At 54.5% G+C, this 15,074-nt stretch overlaps 1 protein-coding gene across 1 annotated transcript in view; it reads right to left on the bottom strand.

Moving 5' to 3' along the window:
• The window catches only part of LOC130478118 (probable cation-transporting ATPase 13A5), a 38,045-nt gene extending 23,280 nt beyond the window's left edge, over nucleotides 1-14,765 (bottom strand). Inside the window, exons 1-9 of the mRNA XM_056850249.1 lie at nucleotides 14,703-14,765; nucleotides 9,249-9,422; nucleotides 7,266-7,406; nucleotides 6,534-6,604; nucleotides 6,028-6,108; nucleotides 5,044-5,113; nucleotides 3,622-3,756; nucleotides 2,294-2,366; nucleotides 1,385-1,516 (exon numbers count right to left, since the gene is read on the bottom strand). Coding sequence (XP_056706227.1) covers nucleotides 1,385-1,516; nucleotides 2,294-2,366; nucleotides 3,622-3,756; nucleotides 5,044-5,113; nucleotides 6,028-6,108; nucleotides 6,534-6,604; nucleotides 7,266-7,406; nucleotides 9,249-9,422; nucleotides 14,703-14,765 — 940 coding nt within the window. The remainder of the gene's footprint in view (nucleotides 1-1,384; nucleotides 1,517-2,293; nucleotides 2,367-3,621; nucleotides 3,757-5,043; nucleotides 5,114-6,027; nucleotides 6,109-6,533; nucleotides 6,605-7,265; nucleotides 7,407-9,248; nucleotides 9,423-14,702) is intronic.
• Between the last annotated feature and the right edge of the window lie 309 nt (nucleotides 14,766-15,074).

Below are 15,074 nucleotides of genomic sequence, written 5' to 3'. Positions count from 1 at the left end.
TGATCGGTTCCAGCTGCCCCCTTTCACTGATTGCTGATTCCTCAAACTGCCATCCCTGGATGCCTCCCACCCTGGCCTTTGCGCATGTCTGGGTGCCGCGTCTGGTGTGAGAGCTCTTCTTCCGCAGGAGCCAGCGCCCTCCCACCAAGGGAGGGAAGCGCAGAACTTTTCCCACCACAACGCACAGGAAGTCGCAGGGCCGGTTCAGAGTGGGCGGCTCACTCCCCCAGCGCGAAGCCATTTCCACACAGACCCAGGTTCTTTTTCATGAAGGCTCCAGCTTTTCCATGTGGAGGAGAAACTGCATGGCTGGAGTCTGCACACCCTGCCCCCAGCCCCCCTTCCACTAGGTCAGTGGTTCCCAAAGTGGGCAGTACCACCCCCTGGGGGGGGATTACCTAGGGAGGCACTAAGAGGCAAGGGGGCAGCACTAGAGATGGGGACTCTTCAACTGTATTGTTCTCTAATTTACAATCGATCAAGCTATGGGGCACCATGTTGGCAAATTTGATGGAAACTATCAGAATTTTTTTCCAGGCTTTGAAGAACTGGTACCACTGGATCAAGTTCATCAGTTCGGTTGAATAAATTTCAACTAAAAAGTTTTGATTTGATTTTGAATAGATGTACAATTAATTGTTACAGTTTTTAAATTTTATTGTTTTTATCTTCTTTAGTGTGTCATACAAACCCCTACTTTGAATAATGCTTTTTATAGGGTCGGGGGCGCTGGGGTTGAGTTTGTGGAACCAAGGGGGGGGGGGCGGCCTGAAAAGTTTGGGAACCACTGCACCAGGTTCTTTCCCTTCTCAGCCCTTCAGGTCTTCACATCGGCTTCCTAGCTCAGCTTGCTTTTCAGGCAACCAAATCAGGGGTGTACAAAAGCCACAACTCAGGTTACTGCCAAGCACAACAAACACACCCCCTCGGCATCCGTTGGGAGCCAGTCGGCTACGTTCACCAGGCCGCTCCAGACAACACAAAGCCTGGCATGATAGCCATGCAAGGCAGCCCATCTCCATTTACCAAGATGGCCCATGAGCACATGAAGCTGCCCTATACTGAATCAGACCGCTGGTCCAACAAAGTCAGGATCGTTTACGCAGACTAGCAGTGGCTCTCCAGGGTCTCAGGCTGAGGTCTTTGACACCTCTTCCTACCTGGCCCTTTTTATCTGGAGATGTTGGCGACTGAACCTGGGACCTTCTGTGTGCCAGGCAGAGGCTCTTCCACTGAGCCACGGCCCTTCCCCGAGTACGACAGAGTGGCCGAGGGGGTTGTGGGCCTCCGTGCAGGGACTGACTTCCCCTCTGTCCCCTGAGACGGCTCAGCCCTCCCTGCACAAAGTGACCCTGACCCGCAGGCCCCCTCCCCTGCTCAGCACCTGTCAGCATCCCCTCGTTGATGATGCAGCTCCCATCCAGCAGGATGGCGTCGCAGGGCAGGGAGAGCTTCTGGCCTTCCAAGAGGATGATGTCTCCTGGCACCAGGGAAGAAGACTCCATCTGACGGCGACCTAGAGCAAAACAAAACGGGGTGGGGAAGGACATTCAGGACGGAACCCTTGAGGACTTTGGAGGCAGCTGACATTTATGGGCCCAGTCTGAGCCCCGACAACTCTCCTACACCCGCCTCCAGGCTCAGTGGGGGGTAAGAGGAAGCGGACTGAAGACTCTCCTTCCCAGGCGCCACAAGGCCAATGGGATCTGGCCTGCCCAGACCCAGCAAATGCATCCCCTGCCTCCTCACCACCCGGGTGGGGTCCTCTCGTGCCCTGCAAAGGGCCAAATAAGGCGAACGGATTTCTCTGCCCTTCGTAGAGGCCCGATTCCAGTCTCTGTCAGATCTCCAAGAGGAGGAGTTGCAGAGCTGAGGACCAACCCCTCAGGAGGCCTCTCCATGGCATCTTCATCAGATGGGCGCTGCCAGGAAGGTGCCCCGATGCTCAGAGGATGCTCTTCTGGGTTATGGAAGAGCCAAGCCCAAGAGAGCTTTGCTGGTCAAAACCACCACCTCGACTTGTTTCTGGACTGCTGGAACCGGCCAAGGAGAGTCCGCTGGGTCCACAGTTGCGATGTTCCACATGCCAGCCCCCAAACAGAGCCCCCAGACTCCAGCCAGACTGCTCCCCAGCTCCGACGACGCAGAATGCCCAGAGGTGCCACTCGGCTGCCCCAGCCGGTAGCCAGTGATGCATTTATCTCCCTATATCAGTTCAGCCTCCATGGTTTTTAGAGGTGCCGGGAGGGAGGCAGAGGAGGGCAGCTGCCCAGGCCACAACACACACACACACCTTCATGTTTAATCCAGGCTGTGACTTGCACGTTGTTGTGTTCTTTCACCAGGTTGTGCAGCTTGACAGATTGCTGCGGATTGGGAAGCAAAAGGTTAACTGCTGGAGGGTGTGCCCTGGGGTGTCTGCAGTGGGGTGGAGGAGGGGCACCCTCAGGAGACCGGCTGCGCTGCTGCCAGTGCCCAAGTCCCCAACAATGGGATGTGAAACATGATAGGATTACCCTGGGCCTGACCTGGCCCGGGATTTCTGCAGGGAGGCTCCTGGCCTGCCCAGCCCAGGCCTTGCAGGGGTGGGGAGGCTGCGGCGCAGAACGCACTGGCGGGAAATCAAAGGAAAGAGCTCTCCCATGAACCCGGATGTGCAGATAGACTGCTTCCGTCCATGGAGGTCGCTGTGCCTGGTTATATCACGATGAGGAGCCGCCTCCCATGTAGGGATCTCATCCTTTCCAAGAGCTGCTAGATTTGAGTCCAGGAGCACCTTAGAGACCAACAAGATTTTTGGGATACCCGCTTCCGAGAGTCAGTGCTCCTTTGGTCAGATAAAACAACTCTCAAAAGGGTCTACCCCAAGACCTGGTTGGTCTCTAAGGGACCACTGGACTCGAATCCAGCTCTTCTACTGCAAACCGACATGGCTGCCCTCTGGAACTCTTTCCAAGAGCCGTGGATGCTGGCGCTTGTCTCAGCGAGGCAGTGAGCTGGCCTCCGAGGCCATCCAGCACTTCACCCTTCTGCCTCTCAGTATCGCCGGATGACTGACAATGTTCACATTTTCGCAATGAATGAATGATGCTCACAAGCCTCTTCCGGGTTTTAATTCCCCACCCTCCCTCACTTCCACCCTGGAGACTCCGCTTCGTGCCCCGTCTATCACAGAAATGAAGCCCCAGGTGGGGGTTGAGGGGGGGGGTCACCTTCTCCCTGGCACTGGCAGAACCCTGGAACGTGGCCCCTGGGGAGAGCTCTGTGCTTCTCCCTTGTGTTTTGAGGACTTTTTCCAATTCCCCCCCCCCAGCTGTTCTTGTTTGGAGTAACCACATCCCCCTTTCTTGAGTGGGGCTTCCTCACATCCCTGACTTTGGTGCCTCCTCAGTTGAGGCCCCTTGCATGGAAGATGATGGAGAAGAACCATTCTGTGCTGCCGTTCACTTCCACAGGGTAAGACGCTCCTCCATGCGAGCCCCGGCTGACTGCCAGAGACGTGCGTGCGAGAAGCCAGGCCGGAGGGGGAGGCCTCCAGCTGGCCCTCGCACCAAAGGCAGGAGCAGCCTCTGCTCTCCTGTTTGCAGAGGACCGAGAGGGCAGGCAGAGCGGGTGACGTACCTGCCGCAGGTCATACACGGTGAGGCCGATGGAGATGACCGACAGGATGATGATGGCGACTGAGTATTCGATGTAGCCTTGGCAGAGCCACAGCGTCAGGGTGAAGGCTTGGAAGACGTAGAAAGGGTTCAGGATCTAGGGACACAAGGCAGGCCGCGCTGTCACAGACTGACTCAGGCATCAGCAGGGCCCCGGAAATGACCACTGCGAGCAGTCACGTGGGACGCTCGTCGTCAGCATGGCTGCCGTTAGCCTCCATCTGCTGAGCCACAGGCAACACGGCCTCCGGGTGCCTGTAACACTTCTTGCAAAGAAAGGGCAAAAAACCGAAGCAACCTTTCCCCCACTCCTCTCCAGAGCCCTCCTCTGGAGAAAAAGGGGCCTGCAAGTCTCCGGCCAGTGACTGTCTGGCACATGGGACAGCTCCGCAAACCTCTCCCCCAAACCTCTCCTGGCAGCTAGCACCGTCAGGGGGAGCCGGGGTGCCTGCGGAGATGCTCTCAGGCTGCCCTGGTGCAGCAGAAGCCACCCAGCCCTCGTGGGTCTTCCAGATCCCGATTTAGGAGCAGAACTGGGCTGCGTCTCAGCGTCACCGATGGACTCCAGCTTGAGGCTGAGCCTGGATGACCCTGGAGGGGGCTGCATGCTCCTACCCCCCTTCCCCTCTTGCACGGAGCCAAGATTGAAGATGGCCTGGCTTAGGAAGTCCCCCCATCTAAGCTCAGTTTACTGTAACATCTGCACTGTAGGAAACCAGGGTTTGTTTCTGGCCCACAAACCAGGACTTGAAAGCAGGTGGACAAATTGTGATTGGCACCAGCCAGAATCCTATGCCGAGACCTGCCCCAGAGACTGACAACCAGCTGTACCTGACAGGTATTTCTAGCCTGCCTCCGTGCTCTTGCAGAACACTCGCGGCGCCTCACACAACTAGAGGGATAACAACAGCTTTAGCTACGAAGGCCCCAGGGAGCCCTGTGATGCCGCAGGCAGGACTCTGGGTGGCCGAACGGTTTGTTAGTCATCACGGCACCTGCAGATGCATTTCCTCACATGTGTCCCTTGGCAGTTGTCACATCCCTCCCTCCCTCTCCTCTGCCAAACCACTGAGAGTCAGCTCCGTGTTTGACGGCACTTATCCTGTGCAAATATACACCGATGACATTTCATAAGCAAATAAATGATTTGGCTTTAAGAGACTCCCCGTTGAGGGCTCTATGAGAGCAAGAACCCACACAGTCCCCTTTCACAGAAAGCCATCCAAATGGCCTATCCCACCCAACGGCTCTTCCCCATGGAAGGGGCTCTGAGGGTCACGGCACCTTTACTCTGTTACAGAAAACCCTTTAAACCTTTTCCACGAAGCACATTAAAAACAAGGATGTGGGCTGGAGAAGGGCCATTTGTGAAGACTTCGGATACCTCTTTAAAAAGCAGTTTCCAGAATGGGCGAATCTCCACTTCAATGGCGTTTGGTCCACAAACTAACCTCCTGAGAAAGAGGAGAGAAGAAGAGGACGTTAATACCTGTGCGGCAACAGACCCATCTGACAGGGCACGGGGGGGGGGGAGCAGCCACGGGAGAAGGGACCTGGCGCCCAGACTGCTTCTGTCCCTGACAAATGAGCCTCACCCAACTTTGCTTTGCTGTGAACCCGAGAGCCAGAATTGGAAGATATATTACAGGGAAGAAGACATGCTTTTATTTTATGAACATCAGGGCTCACATTTGTGTGAATAAATATTTTGACCATGCCTGCCTTTGTCCCAGTATTTTTTACATTGGGACAGATATCCATCAGGGAACACTTCTCCTGCAAGTGAGGTTTAAGCTCCCAATGAGCCAAGGTGCTCTGGTTTCTTTTTTAAGGGGCTCCTACATCTGGCAGGCTGTTCCCCTCTCAGAGGGGCCCTGCTCCACATGACGAGAGAAGCAAGATGGAGAGGCTCAGGCAAGGGCGACTGGTGATGTTTCTTCATGCAGACGCCTCGGCCACAAGCAGGGGTGAAAAAGTGTTTCAGGCACCTCCTGAGGGCCACCCTCGGATGCAGGGGAGGCTGCAGAAAGCACAGGAGGGGAAATGCCCAACACTCTGAGCATTCGAATCACACCCTGAGGCGCTCTGGCCCCCAGAGGTTCTTCAGCTCTAAGCACTGCAGAAGTTCATGGCCCAAGGCTTCCTTGAGATTATCATGAGGGGCCCGTGTGGTTCATCTTCCCACTTCCAGGAAGGGCGGTGGTGATGGGAGGGGTAAAAAGGGAGTGACCTCATGAGGTCTGAGGCCACCTGGGGCTGAGACGAGATTTGAATAGGGGACCTAATATTCTGGGGGACCTCATTAGTGAATCCTCCAGGCGGGATGTGGCCAAATCCAAGACACCAACTGGTTAGGCTGGGGTTATACCGGAAATCCTGATCTTGCGTGGTCAGCCCGTCACCAAACTTGTGATGGATCTCATAACACGTGTTGCTGTCCTCCAGTGACCTAGGAAAGGGGACATCCAAGGCAGGTGACATCGCAAATAGAGACTACTGTGGTTACTCAGAACTTCCCATAGGCAAATCATAAGAACATCAGAACAACTCTGCTGGATCGGACCAGTGAGGGTCCCTCTAGTCCAGCATCCTGACCCACACAGCGGCCAACCGGTTCCTCTGCAAAGTCTGCAACCGGACATAGAGGCCGAGGCCTTCCCTTGATAAGAACATCAGAAGAGCCCTGCTGGATCAGACTATTGGTCCATCTGGTCCAGCATCCCGTCCCACACAGTGGCCGACTGGTTCCTCTGGAGGTACGACAGCAGGGCCTAGAGGCCGAGGCCTTTCCCTGATGCTGCCTCCTGGCACTGGGATTCAGAACCTGACTGCCTCAGAACATGGAGGTTTTAAAATGTGGAAGTCAGAACTCACCCAATTCTGTGGAACTGTTTTGCAGAGACGTCCCATACGTAGCGGATTTTTTGTACCCAGATGTATCTCACCTACATGAATGAGGCAGAAAACAGCCATCAGGAATCACCACATCAAATCCCTGGTTGCTACCGAATTTCTCTCCAGCTGTAATTTGGACTGGATTTGGGCTCTGCAGGTGGGGTGAGGGCTTGTGGGCATCTGTGGGGGCTCCCTGGGCTTGGATCATCCCCTGCTGCCCGGCTAGGGGTATCTGGGCATCAGCAAAGGTGGGGGTTGGCCCTGTCCCCCCCCCTTCATTTTGTCATGTAGTTACAACAAGGAGAGGTTGATCCCCACAGAACAGAATGTGGACAATTACCACCATGCCCAGGGACTTCTTGAAGGGACACAACATGCATACAAACTACAACCTTTCTGAAGGCCCTCCCTGCTGGCCCCCAGGGTGACAAGGAGGGCTCAGTTCCCAGCATGCACCTGTAGCAACTGCCAAGACCCACTGAACCTAGGAGGTCCTGTGGGTGTCCTTGGAACCGAGAGACCCTTGACTCTGCTATGGTTAGGAGAGTAGAGTTCTGGGGAACTCAGACCTTTGGGGCAGGCAACGCCCACCTCTGCCTTCAGGAAGAGATCCTGCAAAATGCATCCCGCCCCACTGTGGAATGGGAAAGGTCCCTCCATCGCCCTTCCTTCACCCCATGGCTTGCAACTAGCCCCACACGATGTACTTACTTTCAAATGTGGCTTCATTATGGCTTTGGATATGACACATTCTTTGTCAGCGCTAAAGATGTGACTCAGTTTGTCTTCATCCAAAAGTTTCGACAAGTCAATCCAGATCACCTTCTTCCTTGTGTACCTTTGAAACTCATCCTAGGGGGAAAACGTTCACATTCTTGGGATGCAGACCTTAACTATGGTCCATTCCTGTGTTATGGACCTCCTTGAATTTCAACCATAATCAGGATTAAGAGGTGGCAAAGGAGTACTCTAAATAAATGGATTTGTAGCCTCACGGGACAGTCGTTCGGTGAAGGGTCTCGACTTCTCATGAGAGCCTTACAAATCTTCATTTCATCGGACTCTCCAGGAGCCTTGAATTAGCTGCCAAACTGGCCTACAGCGATGGTACAGACTTCTTGAAGGAGAAATATGAGTTATCAAATATTTGAAAAGTCCAAGAGGGAGATCAATATCAGGATCACGAAGGTTGATCTCCTGGGATCAAGCACGGATTCCCATGCTACGAAGGACCACGTCAGTCCCTTTCCTGTTGCGCTAAAGAGCTTCCTTGCCACCCAGAGGATGAGGAGCCCCTTGGATCCCTTCCCTGGAGAAGATCGGGGAGAGCGAGAGAGAGAGAGAGAGGGAGGGAGAGGCTGGCAGAGGCAGAATCCGGACCTGCTTTCCCTCCAGCCCATGGGGGCCATAGTTCAGACAACAAAGCATGTGTGGCTGTCCTCAACGAGGGCCAGAGCATTTTTGGCCCTGGCCCCAGCCTGGTGGAATAGTCTCCCCAGTAATATCAGGGCCCTGCGGGACTTGAAAGAGTTCCACAGCCTACAAAACTGAGCTATTCTGCTGGACCTACGTGGGCAGCCGCGAGGCTATTCTAATCTAGCCATCATACTGGCCTCCCCATCCTTTTCCCCTCCACTTGTGATCTGTGGGGGAGATTCTGCTGTCCACTCCACTGCAGCTGCTATTATTATTATTACTATTACTATTATTACTACTACTATCTTAATGCCATCATGTTTTAATTTACTATGTTTGCTGTGTTTTAATTATTGATTGTAATGTTTTATGGTTCTGTTGATTTAAAAGTTGTAACCCGCCCTGAGCCCGGTTGGACCGGGAAAAAGGGCGGGCTATAAATGTGAATGAATGAATGAATAAAACAATAAATAAATAAAAATCGGCAAAACGTTTTAATTCCTAGAATCCAGTAGGAATTTTGAGCCACCCGAGCTCCCAAGTGTAGCCTCTCAACAGCATTTAGCAAGAACCCACCTTCCACCGAACTGAGGCCATTTGGGTGGCAAGGGCTACCACCACTCAGATCCTGTAGGATGGATAGGTGCTCCATGATGCTCTTCCAACCACTCAAACTGTATAATTATAGTTCTACAGCTATTTTCTATCTGAAAGTAACAACTCTGGCTTTAGCTTGCAGAAAATATAAAATAAACTCTATGCTACGATGACCACAATTGTGCATGGAGCATGTTTCTGGCTATTTCCTCAGGCACAGCCACATTTTCAAATCATCTATGCTAAAAGAAATAAAAGGGCTGCACCAGTAATAGGAAATAAAAACAAGGCCAAGGCCAATGGTGCAAAATAGATTTTAAAAACATTATTGCTCAGAATAAAAATCCCCTACGCGTTTCGCCCAAGGGGCTTCTTCAGGGGAATATGGAGTTATTGCGGTAGTCCTTGTGAGCTTAAGAAGAATTTATGCTCATTTGAAGGACTGCCGCAATAACTCCAGATTCCCCTGAAGAAGCCTCTTGGGCGAAACGCGTAGGGGATTTTTATTCTGAGCAATAAAAAATATTTGTATCTATTGTGCACCATTGGCCTCGGCCTTGTTTTTATTTCAAATCTTCTATGTTAGCATAAACCATGAGGCTTAGAAATTTAAAAACCAATGCAAAGATGTTCCAGATTGCTGAACGTTGTGCCTGCCCAGGAGAAGGAAAAGGGACCTACCGTGGCTCGGAGCAACACGACGTCCGCGTCTTCCAAGTCACACGGCACGCAGTTGGCCCACACGTCCCAGGCCGGCTTCCAGTAGAAGACGAGGAGGAGAACTCCGCAGGACAGGATGTACCCAGCAATGCACAAGGCCCTCCGGAAGCCGTGGGTCTTGTAGCCAAATATTTCCTGCGGGGAACATCCATGTAAACAGGCGTGAAGGACCAAGACACATTTTCTCAAGGGCAGAATTGCATACCATCTTGGACTGGTGTGCCCCATGGCATGCCCTTCCACTGCAGGTGGAAGAAAACCGGGCAGCGGCCCCATGCTCCTGAAGCCAAGGCGCCTCTCTTGAAAACCAGCGGCCTCCTGCACGCACACCAACAGCTTTAGTAGGATTACCAACTCCAAGCTGGGAATTTTCTGGCGATTTGGGAATGGAGCCGGGGGGGGGGGGTTTGAGGAGGGGAGGGCCGTCAGTGAGGTCCTCACAATTGGGGTATAGTGGGGATGGGGAGTGGCTTGCTTACAGCCAGGCTGGGGGGCTACTGCTAGGGTTGCCAACCTGGGTTTGGGGAATTCCTGGAGATTTGGGGGTGGGATTTGGGGTGGGGAGGGACTTCAGCAGAGTTCCACGCCACAGCGCCCACCCTTCAGAGCACTCGTTTTCTCCAGGGGGACCGATCTCAGTGGTCCGGAGGTCACGGGCCTCTTGAGCCTAGGGGTGCCACAGCTCCAGGCTGGGAATTACCTGGAGGTTTTGGGGGAGGGGGAGGGGACTTCAATGCCATGGAGTCCAATTGCCCAAGAGGCCCTTTTCTGCAGGGGAGCTGATCTCTATCGCCTGGAGATCAGCTGTAATAGCGGGAGATCGCCAGCTACTACCTGGAGGTTGGCAACCCGGCTTGAGCCGTGTCTTGATTAGTGGCCCTTCTGAGGGCAGACGCGCAGGGCACAACCTTCATAAAATAAAGCCGTGCCCATAAGGGGCCTGAGGCCCCGATCCTGCGCACCCCTACTGGGCAGGTCAGCTCCGGCCACGGCCGGATTTGCTTCTGAGCAAAAACGCTTCTTCGAGTCGGGCCTGAAGCCCACTGACCTCCCGACCACGGAGAGCGGCTGCCCCACAGCTAGGGGGAGGGGGGCTGTGAGCCATCCGCATGCCCCCCTGAGGTCCCTCCCCTCCCCAGACCCCCAAGCCCTCCTCAGGCTCTCCCACCGGTGGCGAAGAGGGGCCTGGCAGCCCTGGCGCCCCCGCCCCCCATTTTGAGGCCTAGCAGGCCTCGTTTTCCTGCCGTGACCCCCAGGCCCCCCTCCCCGGCCCACTGCTGGACGCACGTGGGGCAGGTGAGGCTCCCACTCGTCGGCCGGCGGGGCGCAGCCGCAGTAGCTGCGGGTGATGGGCAGGAGGCGGCCCTGGCGGTGGGAAGGGTCCGCGGAGACCCTCCTCCTCCTCCTCCTCCGGACCCTCCTCGGCCACCAGGCCGCCCGCCTGGCACCCCCCCGCTGCCCACCACGCTCCACGGCCCCACCCCTGCCGCCAGAGGAGGGCTGCCCGCTCCCCCCTCGCCACCGGCGGGAGGGCTTGGAGGCGGAGCCTGAGGAGGGAGGGGCTCCAGTGCCATAGAGTCCAATGGCCAGAGCGGCCATCTTTCTCCAGGGGAGCTGATCTCTATTGGCTGGAGATCGGTTGTAACAGCAGGGGAACTCCAGCCACCACCTGGAGGTTGGCAACCACACGCCAGCGGCCTCTGGCCTCCAGGGTGGGGCCTCCCCAAAGGGGGGCAGGAAGCGGGGCGAGGAGGGAGGGAGGGAGGGAGGGAGTGGGCTTCAGGGGTCCCAGCTGCGGCTCCCAGGCCCACCGCCATGTGCTGTGCAGAGAGGGGACCCCTGAAACAGGGTTGCCAACCTCCAGGTCCTAGCTGGAGACCTCCCGCTATTACACCTGATCTCCAGCCGATAGAGTTCAGTTCCCCTGGCCATTGGACTCTATGGCACCTCCCCATACACCGCCCTCCTCAGGCTTCGCCCCCAAAACCTCCCGCCGGTGGGTAAGCGGGGCCTGGCAACCCTACCCCACAAACACACACACACACACAGGCTCAGGCCAAAGCCCTCCTCTGGATTATTCAGGGCTGCAGACTTTGTAACAGTTGCTTGCTTCATGTGCACACGCTGCACACACACACACACACACACAGAGCTGCCTTCTCCGGAGTCGGGCCGTTGGTCCTTTGCACAGGGTTGCCCGCCTCCAGCAGGGACATGGGGGGATCTTCCAGCACGAGAACAGACCTCCTGACTGCCGAGATCAGTTCCTCTGGAGAAAATGGCAGCTCTAGAGGGTGGGATCCATGGTATTATACGCTGCCAAGATCCAGCTCCCTCCCCAAACTCCATCCTTTCCCAGGCTTCACCCCCACATCTCCAGGAATTTCCAATGCAGAGTTGGCAACCAGACCTATGATTAGGGTTTCCAACCTCCAGGTGGTTACTATAATAAATGGCAGCACGTGGCTTCAAAGATAATATAATGTGAAATATACCAACTGCAAAAGAAAACAATATTATAGAATATAATAATTCTATTCTATAATATTGTTGTTGTTTTTTAGTTGGTATATTTCACATTATATTATCTTTGAAGCCACGTGCTGCCATTTATTATAGTTTCTACTGTTTCCAGCATAGGTATTTTCTTCTTCCAACAACTCCAGGTGGTGGCTGGAGACCTCCCGCTATTACAACTGATCTCTAGGCGATAGAAATCAGTTCCCCTGGAGAAAATGGCTGCTTTGGCCATTGGACTCTATGGCATTGAAGTCCCTCCCCTCTCCAAACCATGCCCTTCTCAGGCTCTGCCCCCAAAATCTCCAGGTATTTCCCAACCCAGAGCTGGCAGCCCGACCTAGCAAGGCCAGTGTTTTCGGCTCCTCCTTGCAGTGGATCTCCAGGGTCCCCGGTGGAGAGGATTTTCACATCCCCTCCAACAGGATCCTTTTAACTGGAAATGCCGGGTATCTTAACCCAGGAACTTCTGCATGGAAAGAGGATGCTATGCCGCAGGGGCCGTGGCCCCTCACTCGTACCAGGCCTTGGTGTCCAGCATCGGTTGTCCGGTTGTCCAGTTCTATGCATCATTAACGACCTACAATCGATGCTGGACCGGGATGCTCCTCTCTCACAGGCTTTGGGAGGCAAACCTTCTCTTGCCCACAGGCACCCTCCCAGCCTTAATCAGCTTCTCACCCACAACAATGCCCTTCCTGACACGGACACGGACTCTGGGTCTGGGACCTGCCACCAACCAAGATGCCAGCTCTGTCCCCAGATCCACTCTGCCAGCACAAGAACCGGACCTCACAACCCCCACCAGGCCGTCTCCGGTTCATCCTCTTGTTCATCTTCCTATGTTATATATGCCATCAAACGACAGCAATGCCCTTCCACTACCTACGTCGGACAAGCAGGTCAGTCCCAACTCAAAAGAATACACGGACCTAAATCTGACATTAAAAACTGCAACACTCAAAAACCAGGGGGAGGACACTGTAACCTTCCAGGCCATCTCACTGCTGACCTAAGAGAGAGAGAGTATTCAAACAGAGAAGCTTCAAGGGGAGAATATAACAGGAGAGGTCTGAACTTGTGTTCATTCACAAGCTCAGAGCGATGGACCACCCCCCCCACACACACACACACACTCCCCAGGCTGAATAGGGGGGATTCTTATTTCACTACAGGTGCTAATTTTCTGCCCCCCAAGCATTTCCCCTCTGCTCTAATCCACCTGATTGCAACATGCATGGTACCTTTTGCATCCTTCACAAAGAGTTCTCTACAACACCCCTCCCACCTTCTGATAGGGGGGCATAAAAGGGCTCAGATCTCTATTCTGCTGTGTCTGACGAAGGGAGGAGCTCTGGTTCTCCAAAGCTCACACCTGGAAACTCTTGTTGATCTCTAAGGTGCTCCTGGACTCCTATCTAACCAATCTTAATAATGTCACCATTTGGCCACACGGAATCAAATGTGAATGAATCAACACCTAGTTTGGCTTAGAATATCAACGCTTGTTCCTGGTGTGTGTGTATCTATGTGTGACCACTGAAGAAGGTCCGTAGGGCCGAAACGCATTTGGTCTCGTTCACTGTGGCCGTGGCCTTGTTTGTACATCTTCAACTTTGGGATATTTGTATCCCATGATCTCTGCCAACAGAGATCACCCCCACCCCATGGTGCCCGGGCAGTTTGTGGTCCAGACCCCGTCAGAACTTTGATTGAAAGGGATACGGACCTCCCGGTGCCACCAAGACTTGTCAAGCTCCTGGGCTGGCCAGCAGAGGCTGAAGGGGGTGAATCAGTAGGGTTACCAGGTCCTTCTTCGCCACCAGCGGGAAGATTTGGGGGCAGAGCCTAAGGAGGGTTGGGTTTAGGGAGGGGAGGGGCTTCAATGACATAGAGTCCAATTGCCAAAGCGGCCATTTTCTCCAGGGGAAATTATATCAACCCCTTGGTTCTGGTCCGACCTGCTGGGGCAACAGAAAACAACTCGGCACCATCCTCTATGTGAAAGCCCTTCAAGTACTTGAAGATGGTTATCATATCACCCTCTCAGTCTTCTCCTCTTCAGGCTAAACATACCCAGCTCCTTCAACCTTTCCTCCTGGGACTTGGTCTCCAGACCCCTCACCATCTTTGTTGCCCTCCTCGGGACACGTTCCAGCTTGTCTACATATTTCTTAAATTGTGGTGCCCAAAACTGAACACAATACTCTAGGTGAGGTCTAACCAGAGCGGATTAAAGCGATACCATCACTTTGCGTGATCTGGACACTATACTTTTGTTGATGCAGCCCAAGACTACATTTGCCCTTTTAGCTACCGCATCACACTGCTGACTCATGTTCAGATTTTGGTCTACTAAGACTCAGCCTACTCGCAGGGACCAGGAATGAAGGCAGATCCTTTCTCTCCCTCTCTGGTTCCTCTTGGTGTCCCCATCCCTCATTTTCCTTTGCTCCCTTACACCAACTTTTCCATTTTTACAGCGCAGTCTCCTTGGAGTGGGGACAGGCCGTCTCCTGCCAGCAAATGGATGGGAGAACAGAAAGACACCAGCGGCACAGCCAGCCCCGTTCAGAGCCCTCTGCTAGTCCCACCAAGAAGGTGCCCGATCCTTTGGAAAAGGCTGGGCGCCCTCTCTCGACCTTGTGGCCCTCAACACCACACCTCACCGATAACCCCTTGGATCATACGGGGGGGGGGGCAGAGGATAGTGAAAGTGTGCCAGAGACCTGCAAAGCAGGTGTCTTTCTCGCTGGCTTGTTTCTGAACCCCTTCTGCTGGAGACCCAACAGCCTGGCTCGGAGCTCGGCAGCCCAGCTAGGACCAGAAAGACACCTGGCGAGAGATCCCCTGAAACCTCTCCCCCACCCCCGGTGGCCAGGAAGGACCCCGGCTTACCGTCTCATCCTCCTTTCCCTGGTTGAGCAGGGCCTGCTGGCTCGCTGGGAGCTTCCCCCCCATCCCACTGGGCAGGTGTGCGCTTGGCTCGTGGGGGGCTGAGGAGGTGGGCCGTGGCTGACCGGAGCTCAGGCCACGGGACGGCCTTCCTTCCCCCGTGCAGTGCCGGCTGCCTTTAAGAGCTGCCGAGCGTGCACACGCCTCCTGGTGAAAACCGGAGCACAGAAACCTGTTGAGCCTCTTTGGCAGTCTTATGCAAGGACCTCTTTGTCTTCCCTTCCTGGTTGGAGTCACCCTACAGCTGCCCAGGTGAGTGACTGCTGTGGCTAGCATGGGGCGGAGGGGGTGGTATTTGTGGACACCCCTCTCCCC

The sequence above is a fragment of the Euleptes europaea genome, chromosome 5 (genome assembly GCF_029931775.1).
Source record: "Euleptes europaea isolate rEulEur1 chromosome 5, rEulEur1.hap1, whole genome shotgun sequence".
NCBI lineage: Eukaryota > Metazoa > Chordata > Lepidosauria > Squamata > Sphaerodactylidae > Euleptes > Euleptes europaea.
The sequence above is the reverse complement of the archived record's forward strand: the minus strand, read 5'-3'. Positions and strand labels throughout refer to the sequence as shown.